This window comes from Aedes albopictus, chromosome 1 (assembly GCF_035046485.1).
Source record: "Aedes albopictus strain Foshan chromosome 1, AalbF5, whole genome shotgun sequence".
Classification (NCBI taxonomy): Eukaryota; Metazoa; Arthropoda; class Insecta; order Diptera; family Culicidae; genus Aedes; species Aedes albopictus.
Window position 1 is genome coordinate 206323716 of NC_085136.1, and position 26557 is coordinate 206350272.

The 26557-nt window shown below is 39.7% G+C and overlaps 1 protein-coding gene across 1 annotated transcript; it reads left to right on the plus strand.

Moving 5' to 3' along the window:
* The first annotated feature begins 268 nt into the window (after positions 1-268).
* Positions 269-26211, plus strand: LOC109415549 (endoplasmic reticulum mannosyl-oligosaccharide 1,2-alpha-mannosidase). Its single transcript, XM_019689432.3, has 6 exons — positions 269-1095; positions 21403-21567; positions 21759-22169; positions 22351-22878; positions 23915-24102; positions 24162-26211. The coding sequence occupies exons 1-6, from the start codon at positions 1006-1008 to the stop codon at positions 24808-24810; spliced, it is 2031 nt and encodes a 676-aa protein (XP_019544977.2). The 5' UTR covers positions 269-1005; the 3' UTR covers positions 24811-26211.
* Positions 26212-26557: the final 346 nt, after the last annotated feature.

Below are 26557 nucleotides of genomic sequence, written 5' to 3' on the forward strand. Positions count from 1 at the left end.
CTGATATTGACCAATCCAAATTCCTGTGTGGTAGTGGTTTGTGTTCAGATTTCCCGTGTTAATCTATCTGTAAGAACTTTGTAAACATCTTTTGTTCTCCCGTATATGGATAGGCTTGCATTAGGTTTCGTGAGACATTTTTTGGACAACTCAATGGTGTTTGGTGGCGCTCTAATCGACCCAGTCGATGGGTAGTTTCAGGTAAGCGTGTGCAGTAGTGAAATATTTCAAACAATCGGATCCACCCTAACACACTTCAATCTGATTTTTGACAGCAAAACAGACAACATAAATCACAAGCAAAAAGGAGGAAACATCAGGCGTCCGGGGTTTTCTTTGCACTCAGCTGCTGACGATGGCTCGAATTTTTGCCAAAAAAGATCTACTCCGTGGCTAGAATGGATCCTTTTTGTTAGTGATTGGAAGAGTTAACTCGGGTCTGTAAAAACTTCACTTATTTTTTGGCGAAGTGGTGTGTGAAATCACGGTTTCTTTGGCACAAGACCCTGGTGAAGATTTCATGTCAATGTCGAATGCTGCGGGACTAAATACTAGAGACATTTTGGTGAATAGTGGGCCAGTGCAAATATGTATCAGCAGGTGTAGAAGCCCAGGAAGATCATCACAAAGTTTCGATTGATTGTGGCTTGCTGTGTTGGCTGTATACCTATTATCAATATTTACTTAAGTGCGGTGAGAAGAAACTTCCCTAGAAGAAGAGAATCTATTCTAGTAGCGGTGTGACACCAGGGGCATTGTGTGCCGTTATGTGTGAGAAATGCTTTCGATTTGTACTATGAAAGAGCCCCGACAAGGAAAGTGAAGAGTATATGTTGACCTACCTATCTACAACACAAACCACCCGTGCGAAAATATTAATTATAATCAAGCGAAGCATTACAAATAATCTGATCAACGCAGATAGAAAAAAAGTAAAAATAGTAAACGTATAGTGGCTGGATTAAGCGTTTCTTTATTTAGTTGTTTAAATAAAGAGCAGAAATAATGATGGATTTGCGGAAGGAACATATATCTTTGCTGCTGCCCATTGGCGAGTCCGTCAGTGGCACTGGGTCGAGGAAAAGTCTGAAAAGAGTAAGTAGGATCTGTTATGTTTAAGTAAATTTCACGTTTTTTACCCTTCTTACACCCATAAGAAGGGTATAAATACCGCTTGGAAAACCGACTTTCGATCCGAGGCCCGCAGGGCCGAGTCACATATACCAATCAACTCAGCTCGACGAATTGAGCAAATGTCTGTATGTGCGTGTGTGTGTATGTGTGTGTGTGTGTGTGTATGTGTGTGTGTGTGTATGTATGTTACAAAAAAATGTCACTCACGGTTCTCAGCCATCTGTTGACCGATTTGAGTTCTCTTGGAAGCAAATGAAAGCTACTACATCCTAGTAGAACGCTATTGAATTTTATTTTGATTGGACGTTCGGTTACCGAGATATCTTTCAAAGAGTGCTAGGGAGTAGTACAACTTAATTATTTTAGATATTTTTGACAAAGTGTATCACCATAAATTTCTCAGCCGTCTATCAACCGATTTGGGTTCTTAAGGCCCCAAACGAAAGCTACTACATCCTAGTAGAACGCTATTGATTTTTTTTTTTGATTGGACGTTCGGTTACCGAGATATCTTTCAAAGAATGCTAGGGAGTAGCACAACTTAATTATTTTAGATATTTTTGACAAAGTGTATCACCATAAATTTCTCAGCCGTCTATCAACCGATTCGGGTTCTTAAGGCCCGAAACAAAAGCTACTGCACCCTAGAAGAACGCTTTTGAATTTCATTCCGATTGGACATTTTGTAACCGAGATATCTTTCGGGGAGTACTTTGGAGTAATACAACTTAACTTTTTAAGAGGTCTTTGACAAAATGCTTCATAATAAATGAATCAGCCGTGTGCAATCGATTTGAGTTCTCTCAGCATCAAATGAAAGCTACAGCATCCAAGTAGTATGCTATTAAATTTCATGCCGTTTGGATATTTTGTTTCCGAGATATCTTTCCACGAGTACTAAGGAGTAATGAAATTTACGCTTTTGAGAGATTTTTGATAAAATGTATCATAATACATTTCTCAGACGTTTGTCAACAGATTTTTTATGATCATATTTGGTTTCTCAAGGAGCTCTGCATGAAAATGCAATTGTAACAAATACATAAAAGCTACTATCTCTTTGTAATATTTGAGCTTAATAAACAGTAGCAAAAATATCACGGAATGTATGCAGTGTTGCGAATACTCACTTGCAAGAGTGATACTCATTTGCTTCTATCTCAGTCCAGAAGCATGCTATCAAAAAATGATGTTAGAAGGGCTTTTAGATTGTTGTTTAATCTAAAAGTTTGCTGAATAAAGTAAAGGTCGCAGACGCATACCAAAGTTGTGAGAGAGCTGTGAGTACGAGGTGAGTAAAATTCGTGTAATTTATACTCACCTTGTACTCACAGCTCTCTTACGGTTTTGGTATACGTCTGCGACCTGTACTTTATTCGGCAAACTTTTAGATTAAACTGCAATCTAAAACCCCTTCAAACATCATTTTTTGATAGCATGCTTCTGGACTGAGATAGAAGCAAGTGAGTATAATTTATTGCTAGTGAGTATTCGCAACACTGAATGTATGCAAGGTTGCAACCATTCATTTTCAAAAATTTACATTCATTTGCTATTATCTCAGTTCAGAAGCATGCTATCGAAAAACAATGTATGGATGAATTGAACCTTGTAGTTTTATCTGAAAGTTCGCCGAATAGCATTACGGTCGCACACGCATACCAAAGTCGTGAGAGAGCTGTGAAGGCAACTCTCCACGTGGTGAATATAAATTTCATTCACGCTGTGGAAAGTTGCCTTCACAGATCACTCACGACTTTGGTATGCGTGTGCGACCCTAATGCTATTCGGCGAACTTTCAGATAAAACTACAAGGTTCAATTCATCCATACATTGTTTTTCGATAGCATGCTTCTGAACTGAGATAATAGCAAATGAATGTAAATTTTCGCAAATGAATGGTTGCAACCTTGAATGTATGTAGGAAAAGCCTTTTTACCCTTCTTACACCCATAAGAAGGGTATAAATATCGCTCGAAAAAACGACTTTCGATCCGAGGCCCGGAGGGCCGAGTCTCATGTACCAATGAACTCAGCTCGACGAACTGAGCAAATGTCTGTATGTGTGTGTGTGTGTGTATGTGTATGTGTGTATGTGTGTGTGTGTGTGTATGTGCGTTACAAAAAAAAGTCACGCACGTTTCTCAGCCGTCTTTCAACCGATTTGAGTTCTCTTGGAAGCAAATGAAAGCTACTACATCCTAGTAGAACGCTATTGAATTTTTTTTCGATTGGACGTTCGGTTACCGAGATATCTCTCGAAGAGTACTTATGAGTCATACATCTAAACTTTTTAAGATTTTTGACCAAGTGTATCATAATAAATATTTTGGCCGTTTGTCAATCGATTTGGGTTCTCTTGGCACCAAATGAAAGCTACAGCATCCTAGTAGATCGTCCAGAAATTTTATTTCGATTGCACATTTGGTTACAGAGATATCTTTCGAAGAGTACTTAGGAATTATACAACTAAACCTTTTGAAATTTTTGACCAAGTGTATCATAATAAAAATCTTAGCCGTCTGTCGACCGATTTCGGTTCTCGTGGCACCAAATGAAAGCTACAACATTCTTGTAGAATCCTATACAATTTCATCAGGATTGGACATTTGGTTACCGAGATATCTTTCAAAGAGTTCTTGGGAGTAATACAGGTTAACTTCTTGAGAGATTTTTGACCAAGGGTACCATAATAAATATCTCAGCCGTCTGTCAACCGATTTGGGTTCTCTAAGCACCAAATGAAAGCTACAATATCCTAGTAAAAGGCCCTGAAATTTTATTTCGATTCGACATTTGATTACTGAGATATATTACGAAGAGTATTTCAATAAATTCTTTTTACCCTTCTTACACCCATAAGAAGGGTATAAATATCGCTCGAAAAACCGACTTTCGATCCGAGGCCCGGAGCGCCGAGTCTCATATACCAATGAACTCAGCTCGACGAACTGAGCAAATGTCTGTATGTGTGTGTGTGTGTATGTGTGTATGTGTGTATGTGTGTATGTGTGTGTGTGTGTGTATGTGCGTTACAAAAAAAAGTCACGCACGTTTCTCAGCCGTCTTTCAACCGATTTGAGTTCTCTTAGAAGCAAATGAAAGCTACTACATCCTAGTAGAACGCTATTTAATTTTTTTTCGATTGGACGTTTGGTTACCGAGATATCTCTCGAAGAGTACTTATGAGTCATATTTCTAAACTTTTTAAGATTTTTGACCAAGTGTATCATAATAAATATTTCGGCCGTTTGTCAATCGATTTAAGTTCTCTTGGCACCAAATGAAAGCTACAGCATCCTAGTAGATCACCCAGAAATTTTATTTCGATTGAACATTTGGTTACAGAGATATCTTTCGAAGAGTACTTAGGATTTATACAACTAAACTTTTTGAGATTTTTGACCAATTGTATAATAATAAATATCTTAGCCGTATGTCAACCGATTTTTGTTATCCTGGCACCAAATGAAAGCTACAACATTCTAGTAGAACCCTATACAATTTCATTAGGATTGGACATTTGATTACCGAGATATCTTTCAAAGAGTACTTGGGAGTAATACAGGTTAACTTTTTGAGAGATTTTGGACCAAGGGTACCATAATAAATATCTCAGCCATCTGTCAACCGATTTGGGTTCTCTAAGCACCAAATGAAAGCTACAATATCCTTGTATAAGGCCCTGAAATTTCATTTCGATTCGACATTTGACTACTGTGATATCTTACGAAGAGTATTTTAATAAATTCTTTTTACCCTTCTTACACCCATAAGAAGGGTATAAATATCGCTCGAAAAACCGACTTTCGATCCGAGGCCCGGAGGGCCGAGTCTCATATACCAATGAACTCAGCTCGACGAACTGAGCAAATGTCTGTATGTGTGTGTGTGTGTGTGTGTGTGTGTGTGTGTGTGTGTGTGTGTGTGTGTGTGTGTGTGTGTGTGTGTGTGTGTGTGTGTGTGTGTGTGTGTGTGTGTGTGTGTGTGTGTGTGTGTGTGTGTGTGTGTGTGTGTATGTGTGTATGTGTGTATGTGTGTATGTGTGTGTGTGTGTATGTGCGTTACAAAAAAAAGTCACGCACGTTTCTCAGCCGTCTGTCAACCGATTTGAGTTCTCTTGGAAGCAAATGAAAGCTACTACATCCTAGTAGAACGCTATTGAATTTTTTTACCCTTCTTACACCCATAAGAAGGGTATAAATATCGCTCGAAAAACCGACTTTCGATCCGAGGCCCGGAGGGCCGAGTCTCATATACCAATGAATTCAGCTCGACGAACTGAGCAAATGTCTGTATGTGTGTGTGTGTGTGTGTGTGTATGTGTGTATTTTTTTTTTTTTTTTTTTTATTCTAGGAGTCCAAAAATCTTCTAAAGACGCTGTGTGGGATTCGAATGTGCGCCTACCCACTAAAAACACTCTCCTAGTTCACCTCCACCTTAAATTCCCCTCCGGTACCACCATGCAGTATTTCTTCGGAGGGGAGGCGTTATGTGCCTTGTGCACCATCACCAATTCGTTATTCTAGTCTTCGTACTGAGCCGTTTGGCTCCCGTGTAATTTGTTATTCTATTTTGATTAAAGTGTCGCCATTTAGCGACCTTCTACTGTGTTAGCCACATTTACCATGCCACATGCCGAGCCATTTAGCTCCAGTTAGTAATGTGTTAGTACTAATTTGTTCGCCATTTAGCGATTGATTACGGTTACTAACACTCCTCATGCAGTTCTCTACTCCGCTGATAAAACAGGTCTTCTGGAAGCGACAATGTAGCCTTTAGCACTCTCGCGTACTACTCGGGTAGTCCCCGGCGGTGAATCTATCCTACTCCGACGAAGAGTTCCCCGACAGTGGAAGATCTTCCGAAACCGAACTTCCCGGGTAGGTGCCGAGGTCGGTTCTGCGATTCCGGTTGAGGTCGGCTTCCGGTTCACAGGCGCCCCGACGACCAAGCTCCGGTGCTTTTTACGCGGAACTACTCGGTCTAGTCCCCGGCGGTGGACCTAGCCTACTCCGACGGAGACAACCCCGGCAGTGGAAGTTCTCCCGACACCGAAAATCCCGACCAGTGAAGTGCCGAGGTCGGTCTGGCGATTCCGGTTGGTGGTTGGCTTCCGGTTCACCAGCGCCCCGACGACTCAAAACCGGTACTACGCCACGAACTACTCGGTCATGTCCCCGACGATGGATCATGCCTACTCCGTTCGCGATCAGCCATCCTCTGATCCTCCCGCCATTTTCGCTGCAACGACGACATGATCTGTACAACTGACCTATTCACCGCGCTCCACGTAGCTTCGTTCTGGCACATCTCCGTAATGATGTTGTTCGCGTTCAGATTGCCAACGCTACTCGCTTGCATCTCGCTACGTTCCGCCATGAACCGTGGGCAGTAGAATACCACGTGCTCCGGTGTCTCCTCCTCGTTCGGACAGGCCGGGCAAAGTGGGGACTCTGCGTGGCCGAATCGGTGCAGATACTTCCTAAAGCAACCATGGCCTGACAGGAACTGTGTCAGATGGAAGTTAACTTCTCCGTGTTTTCTGTCCACCCATACCGAAACGTTTGGAATGAGCCGATGGGTCCATCTTCCGTTTCCGGCGCTATCCCAGTCCAGCTGCCACTTTCTCATCGAGTCAGCTCTCGCATTCTTGCGGGATCCTGTCGTTCCTCGGCGGTTGTAACATTCGCAGTCTTCTTCCAGTACGATTTTTATGGGGATCATTCCCACTATGATGCAGACCGCTTCCGTGGATATGGTTCGGTATGCACTGGCTACTCTCATAGCCATCAGCCTGTATGTGCTATTCAGCCGCGCCAGGTTCCTCTTCGATAGCTGTCCAGCTGCCCAGACAGGAGCGCCGTACCGAAGTACCGACGTCGACACGCTGGCAAGGAGTCTCCTCGTACCGCTACTGACTGCCGATCTGTTTGACATGATCCTGGTCAACGCTGCGATTGCTTTGGCCGCTTTCTCGCAGGCGTAGTCGACATGACTGTTGAAGTTTAGCCGGTCGTCGATCAACACCCCAAGATGCTTCACTTCTCGTCTCGAGTCGATGGTGAGTTCTCCGACTGAAACTTTAACATGCTGTACCGCCTTTCGGTTGCTGATCATCAGCACTTCGGTTTTGTGATGAGCTAATGCCAGCTTCCTCTCGCACATCCAGTTTTCGACCATTTCTATCGCCGCCGAGGCCCGAAATTCCACTTCGTTCAGCGACTCACCGATTACTATGAGCACGACGTCATCCGCGAACCCAACAATCTGCACTCCTCTTGGTAAGCTTAACTGCAGCAATTCGTCGTACATCGCGTTCCACAGCATCGGGCCCAGGATAGAGCCTTGAGGAACACCCGCTGTTATGCCTACACTCTTCTGTCCCTCACGCGTTTCGTAGACCAACGTCCGGTTCTGAAAGTAGCTCTTCAGTATTCTGCAGAGATACTCGGGAACCCTCATCCGGTGTAGGGATCTAGCTATTGCTTCCCAACTAGCGCTGTTGAATGCATTTTTCACGTCTAGAGTGTGTATGTGTGTATGTGTGTATGTGTGTATGTGTGTGTGTGTATGTGCGTTACAAAAAAAAGTCACGCACGTTTCTCAGCCGTCTGTCAACCGATTTGAGTTCTCTTGGAAGCAAATGAAAGCTACTACATCCTAGTAGAACGCTATTGAATTTTTTTTCGATTGGACGTTTGGTTACCGAGGTATCTCTCGAAGAGTACTTATGAGTCATACTTCTAAACTTTTTAAGATTTTTGACCAAGTGTATCATAACAAATATTTCGGCCGTTTGTCAATCGATTTAAGTTCTCTTGGCACCAAATGAAAGCTACAGAATCCTAGTAGATCACCCAGAAATTTTTTTTCGATTGGACATTTGGTTACCGAGATATCTTTCGAAGAGTACTTAGGATTTATACAACTAAACTTTTTGAGATTTTTGACCAATTGTATAATGATAAATATCTTAGCCGTCTGTCAACCGATTTCGGTTATCCTGGCACCAAATGAAAGCTACAACATTCTAGAAGAACCCTATACAATTTCATTAGGATTGGACATTTGATTACCGAGATATCTTTCAAAGAGTACTTGCGAGTAATACAGGTTAACTTTTTGAGAGATTTTGGACCAAGGATACCATAATACATATCTCAGCCATCTGTCAACCGATTTGGGTTCTCTAAGCACCAAATGAAAGCTACAATATCCTTGTATAAAGCCCTGGAATTTTATTTCGATTCAACATTTGATTACTGAGATATCTTACGAAGAGTATTTCAATAAATTCTTTTTTATTAATCTATTCACTTACTTGTTATCTTGCATTAGTTTTTGACCAGTCTATGGGAAATTATTTTTTAATAAATAATGCTGACAAAGTGTATTGTTGTTTTCAATAAAATTATAAATAACAAATTACAAATACACAGGAATTTTATGAAAACTAACAATATGTTAAATGAAAGCTTTGAATTTATATATTGTGGGAAAAATGCAAGAACCGGACAGCGAAAATAACTAGCTAATGCCAAAACTGATTAACTTAGTAGATATATTATTTTTGTCCTTTTCGCACCATAACCATGAATACCAAGTACTTCGGAGCTAATTTAATCGACTGATTAAGAGATATTAGACAAAGTATATCTCGCTGATTTTCTTATCCATTTGTAAATCGATTCAAGATCTTTTGGCAGTTAACAAAAGATACAATATTCCAGAATATGTAAGCTATTTTTTAAAAATTCCACACAAGATTCTAGAAGGTGTCTGGCGTTCTGGTAGTTTAGTCCATGGTCCATGATGCTATTTTGGAAACCAATCCACTAGATGCCAAATCCACAATATTTTCTAGAACTTTTGATCCATCACACAAAATAAATATATTAAATACAAATAATACAACAATAGTTTTAATAAGTGTAAGAAGGGTTCTGTTCACCATAGGTGGATTAAATCGGGTTTTTTTTATAGAAGTCATAATATTTTATATACATATACATAAATAACTGCCATTCACACTATATTCGTCATATAAGTGGCGATCTTGTTATCAATGGAAAGAAAAAAAAAACAAAGAAACGCCTCTTTGCAAACGTACGAAATTTAATCAAGTTCACTACGGTATAGGGCACCGCACTGTTTTGATTTTGTTTGGGATTTTGAAGTTTCGTGGCCTTGTTGTTTACAAAATTTCTGTAAGAGTGAAAGAGAAGGAGAGAATTTCATGCAGTGCCCTATTGCAGCCAGCAAGCACACGATCGGTTGCTTAGAAGTTTGAAATTTCTTTTGCAACTTGTTGACTATGAACTATTTGTGTCAGTATTAAAAACTACTTGCTTGCATTCATATTTTTTTCGTTTTTGAATGACAAGGTAATGTTTTGGCCTAATTGTATTTTTTTAGGAAAAATTCCGTTGCATAAAAAAATCTCTATTGATAGTAGCTGAGCAGTTTTTTCGCTGTAACTCATAAAGTGACCGTATACATTTTTGATATATCGGCACCAACATTTCAAAAGGGCGTAACTGCTTTTTGAAATAGTGCCTTCTCTCAAAGCTGTGGATCGTATGTTCAATCTTTTGGACAATCTATAAGCACTAAAAGAAAGCTAAAATCCCCCTCTTTCTGATAGTGGGGATGGATTTCATGGGAAATATGAAATACGATCCACAGCTTCAAAAAAAGGCACTGTTTTGAAATGCAGTTACGCCCTTTTGAAATGTAGGTGCCGATATTCGATGGCTGAAAGTCTCTTTAATAAAGACAACCCAAGGAACAATTGAACGTCATAAATAAGCATGCATGTCGAACTATTGCTGGTTTATAACATTCTCAGCTGAACAAAACCAAATGCTGAATAATAAACTGAAATGAAGTTATTTACATTGTATATAAGCCAAAATGCAACATTTGACACTTATGTGAACAACGATTTAATTACAAGCTTAACAGACGTCAGAACTTTTTGTTTGTTCGATTTGTTCTTACTAGCTTTAATATAAGCTGAAGAAGAACTTTTTTCTACACGTTAAAAAACTTATGTTCCACAGTTTCCAGTAGCTGATTATTGTAGTTTATATAAGTCGAACAAATGTTTTTGATTTTTAATACTTCAGCTATTGTGGATACGTTCAATAATGGTTTAACGGTAAGCTATATAAAAAGATTTATGATTTGTTTGTTCGATTATGACTCTTCAATTCAACAACAGACTCAAGTGATGATAAGAGAGCAGATCTTCAGTATTAAATGTGTATTGATGTTTGTTGTACATCAATGTTAAATATTTGAAACATTTGCTAATTCGTAGCAATTCCAAAGTTGCAATCATCTTCACAACTTTTTTCGGTAAATATTTCCAACCTTCCATAAATCTGAATATTAATCTTTTACAGCTTTGTGAAGATGTTTCGCTCTAAGCGACTGACTTCTCAGTTCCAGGATGGCGTAGACGGCAAGGCTTGCGACGGGTAGTTGGGAGATCACGAGTTCAAATCCCAAGTTGAGAAAATTTTTAGGTGAGCTGGTGTGTTACAAATGTGTATGGATGAGACAAAAAACATGATTGAACGATAATTGTTGCACCTCGAACGTCAATTTGTTTGTTTTTTTTTTCAGCAGGGTATCATAGCTGAATACAAGTTTAATAAGAGGCTGATATAACACAGGTTTCTTCCGGCTGTAAAGCCTGTATCGCGCTTGAAGAGAAAAATGCTGAATAACTTCTCCACTTTTGTTTGAACAGCGCCTGATTACAAGCTGTGATGAAATAATGTTAAACTGTAATTCAATCAAATGTGGAATAAAAATGTCATTGCAATGTTGGTTAAATGAGTGATTGTTCCTTGGGAAATCATTCAATCAATATATTCCATTCCACATGTGGAATGCAATGAATACATTTGCATGGCAAAAACTTTTGTTTTGAACGGAGAAACTGCTTCCAAATGTTTGATGATGACGATGATTTCAATAACGAACTGTTCAACGTTAAGGCAAAACTGGACGCATTTCATTTTTTTTTCTTTATTTAGTAATGTAACGCGCATCAGTCCTTTATTTTTCATTAACTTGCTGTTACATTTGAGAACAAGACTCACTTAGTGTTTCCCCTCTTCTTCAATATGAATGTTGAAGGGGTTGCAACGTTTAAAATATTGAAAAAGCGTATAGATTTTGAAGAATACAGGTAGGTATGTTCCGTTTTTATCAACACGGTCCGCGATTTTCAATTGACAAAAACAGAATAGTGATAAAAACGGAATAATTTTCTTTGACAAAATATTTTGCAACATTTTAATATGAATTGGAAGTTTTACTGTAGAACACATTCCAAAAGTAAAAATATGATGTTTACTATGAAATTTAATTGAGACATTAATTTTAGCACATCTGCAACCAGTTCAAATTACAGTTTTCTGACTGTGACGCCGACAAGAGGTTTTCACCATATTTGTGATCACATTTTTGGAAATTTATTTTCGTTGAACGCAAGAATGACACATATTATAGTTCCAGGACCCGGATCGACGTTTTAAAATATGACATACTTCCAGGAATTATTAATCTTCAGGAACATAATTTCGATATCCTAACAAAAAAGAATATGTTTACTTCCTTCCGGAAGACATTTCTCCACGAGTATCATCTTCACATATTCCTATAAAAGTTTCGTCTTGGATACTTTTAGGAAATCTCCAGGAATTTTTCTAAGCAAGCACTTGTAACTTCTCCAGAATATTGGATTCCCCAAGAAGTTCCTCCAGAATTCTTCTAGGTTACCTTGTACCATGCCGCTTGTTTATCTTTTGGAATTCGATAAGATTTTTTAGATGATTTCTTCAGAAATTCCTTCTCGGATCAACCTAGATGTCTTTTTTTTTTAATTTCTCCTGGAGTTTCTTTGGAGATCCCTTTCTCATTTTCTCATTTATTCTCATTAATTCAGTAACATAAGACAAACGTCTTTTAAATCGTTACAATTGTTTGATTTAGATAGAAAAAGTGCCACTGTTCCCTTCAAATATTCCACCAGGAAATGGAATTTATTAACCTTCCTTATGCATTATGATGGGAACAGCTCGCTGATGTAGTGTACAGTTTGGGTCTAGAATGGCCCTAATGCACAAGGTGGGCTAAGAAAATCATTTTGGGATTTAACCTAGACACTCTGTTGAAATTAATCCAACTCAATTTGCTTTGGAAATTCACTAAGATTTTACTTTTGAAATATAGAAGTATCTCCGTTTCTTCAGAATTTCCTGCGGGAATTCTTCCTAGATTACTTTTTGAAATCCCTCCAGAACATTTTTCTAATATTTCTCCAGGGGTTCATTCTGGGGTTCCTCCAAAATTTATTTCTGGGATTCCTTCAACAATTTTTCTAGAATTTCATCAGAAGTTCTTTCTTAGATTCTTTAAAGAGTTTCTTATGATATTTTCCCCTGGAATGTCCTCCATCCAAAAAAATCTTATAAGGATTCCTACAGGACTTTGTTTTGGTATATATGCACAGTAGAAACACCAACACCTACTGGAACTATTATTATGAATACTTCCAAGAGGATTCTATTTTTCATCTTTGTTATTTCCCCATGGTTAGTAGATGAACCAGCCTTGGGCTGAGAATCTCGTTAAAAAAGATAATAGGGGTATTCACTAAACAGATTAAATTGCTGCGTAAGCCATGATTTTCTGCTTATTTGAAATATTTCATGATTTTGCGAATAAAATAATCGAAGATTGCCTTGGTGATCGCGACGTTTAATCAGTTTAGGCTGTTAAGTTAATCCCCCTAATATAATAATAATTTTCCCCGACTCTTACTGCGTTTCCTGGAAATATCCCAGTAGTTTAGTCTAGTAATCTTCCAGGAATTCTTTCCTCAAACCCTCTAAAAATTTCTTCAGGGAGTCCTCATGATGTTCTGTGTAGAAATCTCCGGGGAGTTATTTCTGAGAATCCTTCAGAATTTCCTAGTGGGAAACCTTGAGAAATTCCTTATAGGAATCCTGTATAAGTTCAGAATTGATGAGATTTCTTTAGGATTTTTTGGAAATCCTTAGATTCTTCTGGGAACTATTCAGTAGTTGCTGGAGAAATCCCCAGATCGTTTGTCAAGTTCCTAGACTCCTCTTTTCTAGATAAACTTATTTTTGGAAGACTCAACTCCTAATTCACTTACAGAAACTTCTGATTTATTTCCTAACGATATCTTAGAAGAAATCCATTAAATAATCTGAAGGAATACAAGGTAGAATTACTAGTAGAAATTACTGAAGGAAACCAAGATTGCATTTTTAGAGCATTCGAAAGATGAAATCCCGGATAAAATTCTATAGGAATATCCAGTTTAAATAGTGAATATAGCAGTTTCGGGCGAGAAAATTTGGACAGGGTATCAAGGATGACGAGAGAGATCACTGGTTGAAATTTGTGCCCCGTCGGAAAGAATAGCGACCAGAAGAGAAGAATTCAGCACATCGCGTAATTTAAAGAAAATCGTGTAGAAAACCGCGTGGAATTTATTGCACTAAAAAAAAGTCTTGTAAAAAAGATTGTACATAGCGTAAAAAATAAGGCAATGACGGGCAAAACCCCGAACTGTTTAAGTTCTCGAAGAACACTTAAAGACCAAGTTCCAGTTGGTACATAGAGCAAGAGTAATTTCTCTATCGGACTATTGGTTTATTTTTTCTCATGTTCAAATAAGAAGAAAAATTATGCGTGAGAGAAAGCATGAGTTAACATTATCTACAGCTGAATTTGAAATGTGTTCAAAGCTATTGTAGCGTATACGTCTTCTATGTCATCATTGGTATTTGCTTCAAATTTACTCATGGATGCATTGCCTCAAGATTAATGTTAAACTATAAATAACACATGTTAGAGGGAACAAATTTGACAAAAACTTTAGTGTTGACAAAAACGGAATGAAATGTTGACGAAATCGGATAGTGACAAAAACGGAACATACCTGTATTTCAAAGCATTTTTGGAAAGGAGCGTGATAAAATCGGAACAATACTGTAATAGGGATAGGCGGGGCGTAATGAGCACCCTGCATTGTTACTGTAATTTTTCGAATAGTTAACACGAATTGTTCGATTTCAGTTTCATCATTTTTAGTCTAATGGATTAATGACAAAACATTAATTAAAAAGGTGTTTGTTATTAAAAATTAAGCCATATGCGTGAATGGGTCATGCACTGGTCGAAAGTTATAATAATCACGTCCATGGTCATCATCACTATAAGAATTCTCTAAAATCTAAATAATAACGTATTGGATATCTATAAAATTTCTTGATATTATCCTATTTGTAAAAAATAAGAATTAAGAAAACAACAGTGTTTGAAGTTTGACAACTCGTTTCCATACTCGTTTACTACAAATTTGTTCAGTTTCCACGGAACTGTTATGCGGATACTTTGAACATGGGACGCTTATGATTTGGTAGTTTTTTCACACGTTCACCGTGATTTTTGTTATGGGTTATAGTACGTTGAAAATGATGACTATTCATAGCGTTAACTCAAAAATGCTAAAAAGTCAAATGGTATTGATATGCGAGTGGGGGCAGTAACAGAAGTAGCTTACTTTGCCCTTTCGCTACTCTCAAATTTTTGAAGTATATTTTTTCAACAAAATGATTGTACATATACTTAAGGAATGCTATATTTTATACTACTCATTTCAGTATCATAATAATCATCTTTTCGGTACCGGTTCATTATGCAATTGAAATGAGTTGCATAATAAAAAATAGTTGCATAATGTTCATAATGCAACTCATTTGAGTTTCCTTATGGGGTTAGCCATAACTGGTACACTATGGCGAAAAAGGGTGCAAGGAAGCCAAAATTTTAAGGAAAATGATTTATTTCTACCATGATTTGAGCAAAATGTGGAGTTAAAATGAGTGCGACCATCTTTTGTGAACGTGATCTGTTATTCTCAAAATTTTTTCTTGTTGATTTATATCGTTAAAGGGTGAAAATCAACTATAGCGAATGATTGGTACCATAGCCATAATTGGTACACTTACCCTATCATGTTAATATCTTACACCGCTGTTATGAAGGTTGCTTCCTTCTCGTCCGTTACCAAACCACAGAGAGTTAGAGCTAATCACTGATTCTGAGACAAGATTGACGCAATGTTCCAACAGTCCAGATCTGTTCTGACCACGTCCTTGCAGCAGCTGGGGTTGACGAAAGATGGTTGTTTGGATGCCTACTGAAGAGAGTAACAGATACCTCTGGCTCCCTGAGACATCACAGGGAGTTGAGTTATTAGTGGCAGGGAAAAGACCACAGGATACGTTTGGACAATGTTTCGGCACCAATATATCAAAACGGTAGGAATAAACCCACCAGGTTATACAAGTTTTGGTTTTCTAAAGATTTCGAAAAATCCTTATTTTTGGTGATATATTCCATATCCATACACACCCGACAGAAGAAAAAAAAATCTCGATCTTTCAAACTCGAGCATGGTTTTTAACAACAGCTGGGAAAAGCCTTCCTGTGATCTCTGCGAGAGGGGCAGAAGTATCTTTTATACATTAAAGGAGCAACGTCAGAGAGTACAAATATGGCTGCCACCAATCTTGAAAAATTCGTTAACAAATGCTCACAATTTGGAAAAGCTGCCTCTTTTTGAAAGTGAGCAAAGTCGGGATGAACAAGGGCGATGCTTTGTTCGTCAAATGTGTGCCTTTAAAGTTCATAATACAAAATTGCAATCGGATTTTTGATGCTTACCCTATGGTGACATCCAACTTACCATCCTACCCCAGCCCAGCCAATGCAAGTACGTGGTTGGTAATGGACTTTCATAACAACGGTCCAGGACTGTAGCACCTTCAAATTTGTGCGACTTGCTCAATGCTAATGCTAACGCTGAAAATAAAGATTTCCTGAAATCAGTTCTGGATCAAGTAATTGATCGATTTCGCATCAATGTGAAAGTGATATGCGATTACAAGAATAATGGGACAAGCTGACATGCTATGATTTTAACATCTATTTGATAGAAATGTATGTGGTATAGAAAATGAGGAGGAAAAATAGACACGTCTTTTGTTTGGTGATGATCCATATAAATTGGTGTTAGTTTATAAGCAGTTGATATTGATAGGTACGACAGAGCGGTTGTCTGCGGTTGAATTGAATCGTTCGTGTTTTGCAATGCGATATCCGAAACGCAATCGAGGTGTTGGCTAATTTGGTTTCAATAACCCGGAAACCGATATGTATACTACCGTCGGACGCATAAATGTCACATGTTACATTTCGAAATTTTTGATATTTTTATGTCAAACGTCATATTTTGATACGTATTTTTGAAATTATTTTCAACATATGAATTTACATATATTTCGATAGTTGAATTGCGTTGACGTCAATGAAATGCGACAAATGCCAAAGTTTATTTTGAAACTTCAAAGTCTACGCCAAAATAATTTCGAATATTTTGTATGGTCAACAGTCTACGAGGTAGGAGGAGTCTGAAATGGACAAAATGTGTCTACGTTGTTTATGGACAGCGCCTTAAAGTTCAGAACAACTTAACCCTCTATTTCCCATGGTTGCTCTAGAGCACCATCGATTTTCGGCGAACTCAAGACAAACGGAATTAAATGAACATGTTGCAATAGTTTTAAGAATATGATTGTAATTTCATTAGGTAAATCCAACTGCCAACTACTTGTTTCAATTGTGGCACTACTGATAAACAATCAATTCGTTGATTTCCAAAAATTTGGCCAACGTGGAATAACTTTTGTTCAAGCACTTTTTTCGGAAACGCTTTCTTGGTATAGAAATAGTCGTTCAAAGTCGTTGGAAGGAAAGGTTTAAATCAATGTATTGTGTCAATATGAAAGTACAGTAGTCAGGCAGATTTAATAAATATATTGTGAATATAATTAATGCTAGTAAAATATGTCAGACCTATTTTGGATTTTTAAAAACAAATCTTATTATCATTAAGTTTGTGAAATGATGACAAAATAACATCTCAATTTATTAACTGAATTAAAAATAATGGAATCGAAAACTCGCTTTGATGGGGTCTTCCGAGCTCCTAGCATCGGCAAGTATAGTGAACCAATAAACATTGCACCACCTGAAAGCATTTCGGTTTGCAGGAAAACCGACGGTACTCCTTCCAGACAAACGACATCCGACACTGCTCGAACTCGTCACAGTTCCACCCACTGCTCAGCTTCGACCAACGTAGTCTCCGATTCGACACCGGGACGCACATTTGCCGCCAGTCTTGAGGAAGCCCCTGATCCTCCCAGCACAGTCGAGCCCTTCCCGCCAGCGACCAGCAGTCGTCCCGGTCCTGTGTTTGGGATGGTTGACGGGGTCTTCCGAACTTCAGCTATCGGCAAGTATAATCAACAAGTTATTACTTCTCCACATGATGGCTTCCCGATTTCCAGTGCTGCGACCCCTCGGCAAATTGACCCCTCGGACATTACAGTTTACTACCAAAATGTAGGCGGGATGAACGGCCTCCTGGAAGACTACCATTTAGCTGTGTTGGACCAGTGCTTCGATGTCATCGTCTTAATCGAAACATGGCTAGACCCCCGTACTACCTCTAGCTGCATTTTTGGAGATGCATACGAAGTTTTCCGCTGCGATAGGAATGCAAATAACAGACGAAAGGCTACTGGAGGAGGCGTCCTCGTAGCAGTTCATTCCAGGCTAAAAGCTAGGCTGATCGAGAACGATCCATGGAACATCATTGAACAAGTTTGGGTGGTAATCCAGCTTGGCGACCGCCAACTTTTCCTATGCGCGTTATACATCCCTCCGGATCGGGTTCGAGATGTGGATCTTATCGATGCATATTGTAACTCTGTCGCAGTTGTTACGAATATCGCAAATCTTTGTGACGAAACGATGGTGCTGGGCGATTTCAACCTTTCCGGCATAGCTTGGTTCCCAACTCACAGTGGTTTTCTTCGTCCTGATCACGAGCATTCTACTTTTCACGTCGGAGCGGTAAATCTTCTAGACACCTACAGTACCGCCACTCTATTTCAAATCAATAGCGTTTTGAACGAAAGCAACCGTGTGCTTGACCTCTGTTTTGTGAGTGGTCGCAGTACTGCTCCTAGTATCTCGATGGCACCAGCTCCTCTAGTTAAGGTTGTTCGCCATCATCCACCTTTATTAGTCGCCATCGAAACAAATGCCGTTCGCGATTTTATCAACAACCGATCTGCTGTGTCTTACGATTTCCGGAGAGCTGATATACGTAGCATAGCTGAAGTGTTGTCTGACCTGGATTGGGAGCTCATCCTAGATGCATTCGACGTGAACATCGCAGCGCAAACCTTTTCCAACATCTTGGGGTATGTCATTGATCGACACGTTCCAAAGAAAGTCGTACGAACTGATTTCAAGGTTCCGTGGATGACCAGTGATCTTCGATCGCTGAAAAGGACCAAAAAGGCAGCCCTTAAACGATTTTCTAAATTTCGCACTATGCCACTGAAACACTATTACGTAAGATTGAACTACGAATACAAGCGTTTGAGTCGTTTCTGCTTCCAACGATATCAGAGGAGAATAGAGCGACGGCGTAAATCGCATCCGAAATCCTTCTGGAGCCACGTGAACGAGCAGCGTAAAGAAGCAGGGTTGCCATCGTCCATGGTATTGAACGGCGTAATCGGTTCAACGCAAGAGGAAATCTGCAATCTGTTTTCTACAAAATTCGCAAGTGTGTTTGAAAACGAACAGCTTTCCACTGATCACATCGCCAGCGCAGCACGAAACGTTCCCTTGGCTAATCAAACGCTCATTATTACTAGTGTAAACGTGGACACTATCTCGAAAGCGGCATCACAGCTAAAAACTTCGTTCAAGCCGGGGCCTGACGGTGTTCCATCTGTCTTCCTGAAGAACAACATTGGACATTTGCTGGAACCACTTCGATTGATCTTTCAGCTCTCTCTGTCTACTGGCATTTTTCCATCGTGCTGGAAAACGGCTGAGATGTTTCCTGTATACAAAAAAGGAAGCAAGCGAGATGTTAACAACTATCGCGGAATCACATCACTCAATGCGGTAGCGAAGCTGTTTGAGCTGGTTGTTATGGGTTTCCTTAATGCGCATTGTAAACAATATATAAGTGCGGATCAACACGGGTTTACTACTGGTCGCTCTACAACCACAAATCTGCTGTGTTTCACGTCGTATATCACCGATAGTATGACTATGCGCACTCAGACGGATGCGATATACACTGATCTATCTGCCGCATTCGATAAGCTCAACCACGACATTGCGATTGCTAAGCTTGATAGACTTGGAATTGGTGGTAGCCTCCTGAGATGCTTCCGTTCATATCTCACAGAACGTCAATTGATAGTGGCAATAGAAGACTCTCGCTCGTCGAGTTTTTGCGCTACGTCAGGTATACCACAAGGTAGACATCTGGGATCGTTGATTTTCCTTATCTACTTCAACGACGTGCATCTGGTTCTCAAAGTTCCTCGGCTGTCCTTTGCGGACGACCTGAAGTTATTCCTGCGTATCCATTCAATTACAGACTGCCGCTTACTTCAGGAGCAGGTCAACTGTTTCGCAGAGTGGTGTAAAGTTAATCGTCTCACCGTTAACCCTGAAAAATGTTCATGCATCTCCTTCTCGCGAAAAAAGCAATCAGTGCCTTTCGACTACAAGATATTCGACACGCCTATCGGACGAGTGCAGTGTGTTAAAGATCTGGGCGTGCTGTTGGACTCGCATCTAACATACTCTCACCACATATCCTTTGTCATAGATAAAGCATCGAGAACCCTGGGTTTTGTGTTCAGAGTTGCGAAAAATTTCACCGACATTTACTGTCTGAAAACGCTCTACTGCTCCCTCGTCAGATCAACGCTGGAATACGGATCAGCAGTCTGGAGTCCTAACTACAATAACGGCACTGAGCGAATCGAATCAGTTCAACGTCGATTTATCCGATACGCGCTCCGTAGGCTACCATGGAGGGACCCGCTTCGCCTTCCGAGCTACGAAAGGCGGTGTCAGTTGATTGATTTGCAACCTCTGCGTGTACGAAGGGATGTTTGTAGAGCCTTGACCGTGGCCGATACTCTTCAAGGGCGAATAGATTGTGATTCTATATTACGACAAGTGAACATCAATGTTCAACCACGGCTGCTGCGGAACAGCTCGATGCTGAGGCTTCCACTTCGCCGTAACAATTACGGGATAAGAAGTGCTCTACTAGGTTTGCAACGTATTTTCAACCGTGTGGCATCAGTCTTTGACTTCCATCTGACAAGGAACGTAATAAAGCGAAGGTTCACTGACTTTTTCAATAACTTGACATAATTTTAAGTAGGAAATATTGCACACATGTGACTCGTAATGTAATTTCTGTTTGTGATTTGTGACATTTTTAAATAGTTTTAAGTTCTTAATATCATTGGGACTACAGAAAGTCTGTTGATGTAAACACAAATAAATAAATAAATAAATAAATAAATTTCATGTTGTTATCAATAACAAAATTAGTTATCACTTTGACGCTATAGAGGACAAGTGTCGCTGGTGTTCTCTTTGTTCTCAAACTGCATACTTTTTTCCTCTGACAATCCCTGTATCTCCGCCAGCAAAAGATGTTACGGCAACGATGTCAGCGACATTCATCTTCTATAGTTTATTATCTCTATTGGCAATACCGTATTCGGATCAACCCCATACAGCATTATTGATCATCAAGGCAGTAATGAAAGCGATTCACTGGACACAATAGAGGGATTCACTTAACAGCGTAAACTGATTGAACTGCTTAAACGTCGCGATCACCAAGGCAATCTTTGATTATTTCATTTGCAAAATCATGAAACATTTCAAATAAGCAGAAAATCATGGCTTATGCAGCAATTTAATCTGTTTAGTGAGTACCCCTAATATTTTGATAAAATCTCGAACTTTCTCCAACTTTTGTAGTAATAACCTGCTCAAATCTCCAATGAACAACGATCAAAACTTATCGTAAAGAAGGTTAAATGCTTTCTACAAAAGTTTCAGCGATTTCGTATAGCTTTCGTTTGAGCCTTTTTTTAAAGCAATTTTTGCATTGCTAAAATCAGTTGCAGTATTTTGGAAAATGACATTTTGTTGAATTATGTCCATTTCATATTTTACTTTCCCAAGCTTCAACTGCAACAGTAGTTAATCAAAAATGTCTGAACTTTGTTTTTTTTTTTCAGCATTGGAATCAACTGTCTCGTTTTCAAAAAAACCTAATCTGGATCGTACTGGTGGCCGTGTGTATTTTCGTGTTTTTCCTTATCCCGTACGATGACGCTGCCAGTCGGGAGTCCCGTATTGCCGAAGAAATGGAGCACATCCAAATCGCTCCTTTCAAAGATCGGGTAAATAGTGTTATGTTTTTGGTGTTTTAATATTTGAGATACTGGGGTTGTAGCGTAAAGGTTTAATCATAGTTTGTGGTTCGTTTCTGCTGTGTCACTTATCCAGCTTGCTCAGCACTTTTCTCGATACCTCCACGTGTTTATGAACTTTTTCTCTTTCACCGCATCATCCTTATTCATTTTGAATGCAGCACGAACATCTAGGCTCCCTACATTTAGCTGCAGCAGATACAGCTCTTCATGATAAACCGATTCCCGGCCGCAGCTTCCGTTCAACGGATGGCAGCGAAGTGAAGGAAGTCAACTTGCTTGGGTCACAGAACAGCAACAATGACATGCGTGGCCGTGGAGAAGAAAGTAAAAATATAATTGATGAACCTCCGGCAATGGATACCAGGCCTAATAACAATAATGACGATAATCGACAACCTTTGGTAGAACAGAAGCTAGACGAACCGGAGGTCAACGCCGGTGGCGAGATGGTTAATGACGAGGGGGTCACGTTGCAGGTTATACAAAACGAGCTAAAGGAAATTGTCGACAACAACGAGGAGAACGTGCTGGAGGAGAATCGACGTAGTGACAATGCTAAAGATTTCAAGGTAGGAGAACAAAATTGATCACGCTTGCCACATGTACCGCTTGCTTCTGTTTGTGCATATTATCAGAAACATAAAAAAAAAACGTTGGCAAAATGCAGAGCCCCTTGTTTTTCTTAGAGATTTGTTTAATTTTCAGAATGGATTAGATTGAAGGGTCTCATATTGCTGGAACTTATTTCAGGGACCGACGAACGAAAGGCAGCGAGCTGTGATAGAAGCATTCCTGCACTCGTGGAGAGGCTACAAGGAGTTTGCTTGGGGCCATGACAATCTCAAACCGATCTCAATGAGCTATTCCGACTGGTTCGGACTGGGACTGACCATTGTAGATAGCTTAGACACGTTGTACATAATGGATCTACAGGAAGAATATGACGAGGCTCGAAATTGGATCGATCAGTACTTGCGATTTGATGTCAATCGAGACGTAAATCTGTTCGAAGTGACCATTCGAGTGCTGGGAGGATTGCTGAGTACAAACCATCTGAGTGGGGATAAAATGTATTTGGATAAGGCTCTGGATTTGGGCCAACGGCTGTTACCATGCTTTGATTCGCCGTCGGGTATTCCGTACTCGGATGTCAACATCGAAACCATGAAAGCGCATCCACCGAAGTGGTCACCGGATAGCTCCACCAGTGAGGTAACAACGCTGCAGTTGGAGTTCAGGGATCTTTCCAGAAGTACAAATGATCCCGCTTTTGAAACGGTAAGTTTATTGAAAATTTAGCATCCGTTTCTAAATATAATGTAACTGCGGAAACATATCAACGTGGCGGCATCATATGATATGACACTATTTTCGTACGCTAGGTGAAATTAGCTGAACATTCAGAGCCAAATTGTTAAGGGTGTGATCGGGATAATAGAACGAGATATTACTACACGCTAAAGACGATTGTTTGGTGACGGAAGATTCAAAAAATATAGTTTTTTGAATGGCGGTGCAATCATAAGTCTTACTAGATACTTGATGGGCTGGCTATCACTCACACTGGTGAGTGTATGTCGAATGAAGCATTCGTGTCCACTGGTCTTGGTCCTGGGCCAATTGCTTCCAGTCGCCCTGAACATTTAGAGTCCTGAAGGTCCTCCTCACCACAAAAGGCCAACATGTACGCGGCCTTTCACGAAGCCGACGATCCCTTCTTGGTTCTCTGCTTATTCTTGCTGTTTTAGCTTGTCATTCCTCCGGCATACGAGCTGCGTGTCTTGCCCACTGTAGTCTGCCGTGTTTTATTCGCCTCACTATACTGCCGTGAATCGCAAGTCAGTCCCATCTGCATTTTGGGCAAACATGACGTAATGGCCGTTTTCGAGCTTTCTTCGGATGATCTTTCAGCCGCGTGAAAAAAAAATATTGTTTGTTCAGTGAAATTGAAAAACAACACCAAGTCAGATTGTCCCATAATGAAATGTAATCGCTAGTCAGTCCCATTACGAATTTGTGCACCCTCCAGTACAAAACCTAAAACTATTTTTGCCAGTTTTATATTTTTCACTGTTACGTTTTCACGTTTGAAACAATATGTGAAAATTTCATGATGATCGCAGAAGTTTTCAGTTCATGGCGATTTTTTAGAGTTTCGTATAGAAATCGAATTTGAAAACTTCAGAGGCCATTTTCTCAATGCCTACTTTTTACATATGGGACTGACTTGCGATTCACGGCAGTATAGCCATCTTATTTTTATAAAGCATGAAATTAATCAACCGTTGCGTTATACCAATCTAATACTTTACAGGCTGCTGCCAAGGTTAATGTCAAAGTCCATGAACTGGAGAAAAACGAAGGATTGGTTCCTATTTTCATTAACGCGAACACTGGACAGTTCCGTAACTTTGCAACAATTTCTCTTGGTGCTCGTGCTGATTCCTATTATGAGTATCTCGTAAAGCAGTGGATCCAAACCGGAAAGAAGAATGATGATTTGTAAGTATCGGTGTCTACTATATTATGAGAAACTTTATCTAATTGGTGTTTCTCTGCAGCCTTGCTGATGATTATCGAACAGCGATCGGAGGGGTATTACATCAGTTGGTCCGTGTCACACCTAGAGAAAAGCACCTCTACATCGGAGAACTTATCAACGGTAAAGATTTCAAACCGAAAATGGATCATCTTACGTGCTATCTACCGGGCACGCTGCTCTTAGGCTACAAAAATGGCATGCCAAAGAGCCATCTAAAGTTGGCAAACGATCTTTTGGAGACATGCTATCAAACCTACATGAAGCAGCCAACCCAGTTGGCTCCGGAAATTTCCTACTTCAATCTGAATGGGGAATCCGATTCGGACATCTACGTGAAAACGAATGACGCTCACAACCTTCTACGGCCAGAATTCATCGAGAGTTTATACTACTTCTACGCCATCACCGGTAACAAAACCTATCAGGACATGGGTTGGACCATCTTTGAGGCCTTCAACAAGTATACCAAAGTGAAGAACGGGTATACGTCCATCGGAAATGTTAAAAATCCTCTCAACACCCGCCCTCGAGACATGATGGAAAGTTTCTGGCTGGGCGAAACGCTGAAATACTTTTATCTGCTGTTCAGTGACGATCGGAACGAGATCGATCTGGATAAGTACGTGTTCAACTCGGAGGCGCACCCGCTGCCCATCCGAGACGACTGAAAAAGCCGTTTCCATCCGCTGCACATTGGGCTGGCCTACTGTGAACCGTGCAGAAGAATAGACAATTTTTTTAGATCCCTTCACAATTCCACTTCCTTTTTCCACAGAATGATGTTGCGTGATTAATATTTTGTATGATAGTTTCCACTAGATGGCTAGAATTTGATAAATTATGAAGGCACTATGGAGGGTCATTCCATAAAAAGGGTTCATGCCACATGTGATCGACCATCTCGGAATCGAACAATATGATTGTAAATGTAGGCAATATAACCATCGACAGTATTTGGGGTGTTGATGAGAATACATTTTTCAGCTATCTTTAGTTTAAGATTAATCTACGATTGGAGGTGTCCTATTTGTCATCTAACAGAAGAACCGTTATTACCTATGTATATTAACAGCGATCGCGCTGTTGTATTTTGTACAACACGTTGAAATAATCTCGCTTTTTGTACTCCCCATTAGCGTGATCCTGGCGGTGGTGGCCAATCGCGCGAGTTACGGAAGGTTAAAAGATCATGTAGGCATAAATCAGCCTTCGATCTGTTTTGAACAACTTTTAAGGTCAACTGGAGCGTCATTTGGCATAAGGTCGTCTTTATACCAAGTGATCTTATGCCAAACGGCATTATGCCATATGGCACAGACCCATTTGGCATGATACCAAGTTGTTTGGAATAACAACAATCGCCAATCGTCCCAATGTGGCATTTAATTTATAAGCACAACTTATTGGACAAGCATTTTTGATGACAGGTAACTTCGGGAGGATATTTTTAGCTCAACTTTTACATGGAGTCTGCAAAGCTCATCACTTTTGATGACATTATGATTCAATTTTATGAAAACAGAGCAATATTCTGGGAAGGTCGATTGCACAGCATTTTGCCAATCGTTTGATATGGAATGATTTCCACGACACAAACACTCGTTTCTAAGAGAAAAAAAAATATTAATAGGTAGTTAATTGGTTGTTAAATAGTAGTGTAAAACTTAATAAGGCTATAATCCCCGTATCCACACTGAAAAGACTTTAAACTAGGTAGATCCTCAGTTCCAACATTTTTGTATCCACAATAAGTAAAATCGATTCCATGAATTTTAATTCTCAAAAACGAAAAAAAAAAAACGAGTCGGCAATTAATGGAAAGAATTAGGTAATGTGGCAGGCTATCTAGGGTAAGCTTGAAAAGTGAACAACGCAGTCTAGTCTCTCGGAAACATAATATGCGATAGCAGAGTAAGTGTAGTCTGTAAGTGGGAGGGAAATGTGTAAACATTGAAGAATTTTATCCGAAATTCTTATAGAGGTAGCCGCGAACCTGATTGTCAAAATTTGTATCGTCATTGATATTAAACCGAAGTTGAATAAAAGTCAAACTTGGCATGTCATTTTTATACAGTTTGTTTTAATTTCCCACTTAAGATCCGATGTAAGTAAGGTCTTCTGTAGATTAATCCAGCTACTTTCCAGTTCTAATATGCTGTTCTCTCTCTCTCTCCCACTTTCTTAAGGACAAACGTCTTAAAATCCCGCTAAAATCACAGTTTCAAAATCAACACGTTTTATGATTCCAGGCCGGTCAGATACAATATGCCAAAGCAACCGAAGGTACCGAAATTGCTACTAACCTACCGAAAATCCCGTAAATTGTATTGTATAAAACATGGATCCGTAAATCCGGATTTTCCGGTACCTATGGTGATCGGACCGGTCCAACCAAATACGATCTCGATGGATAAT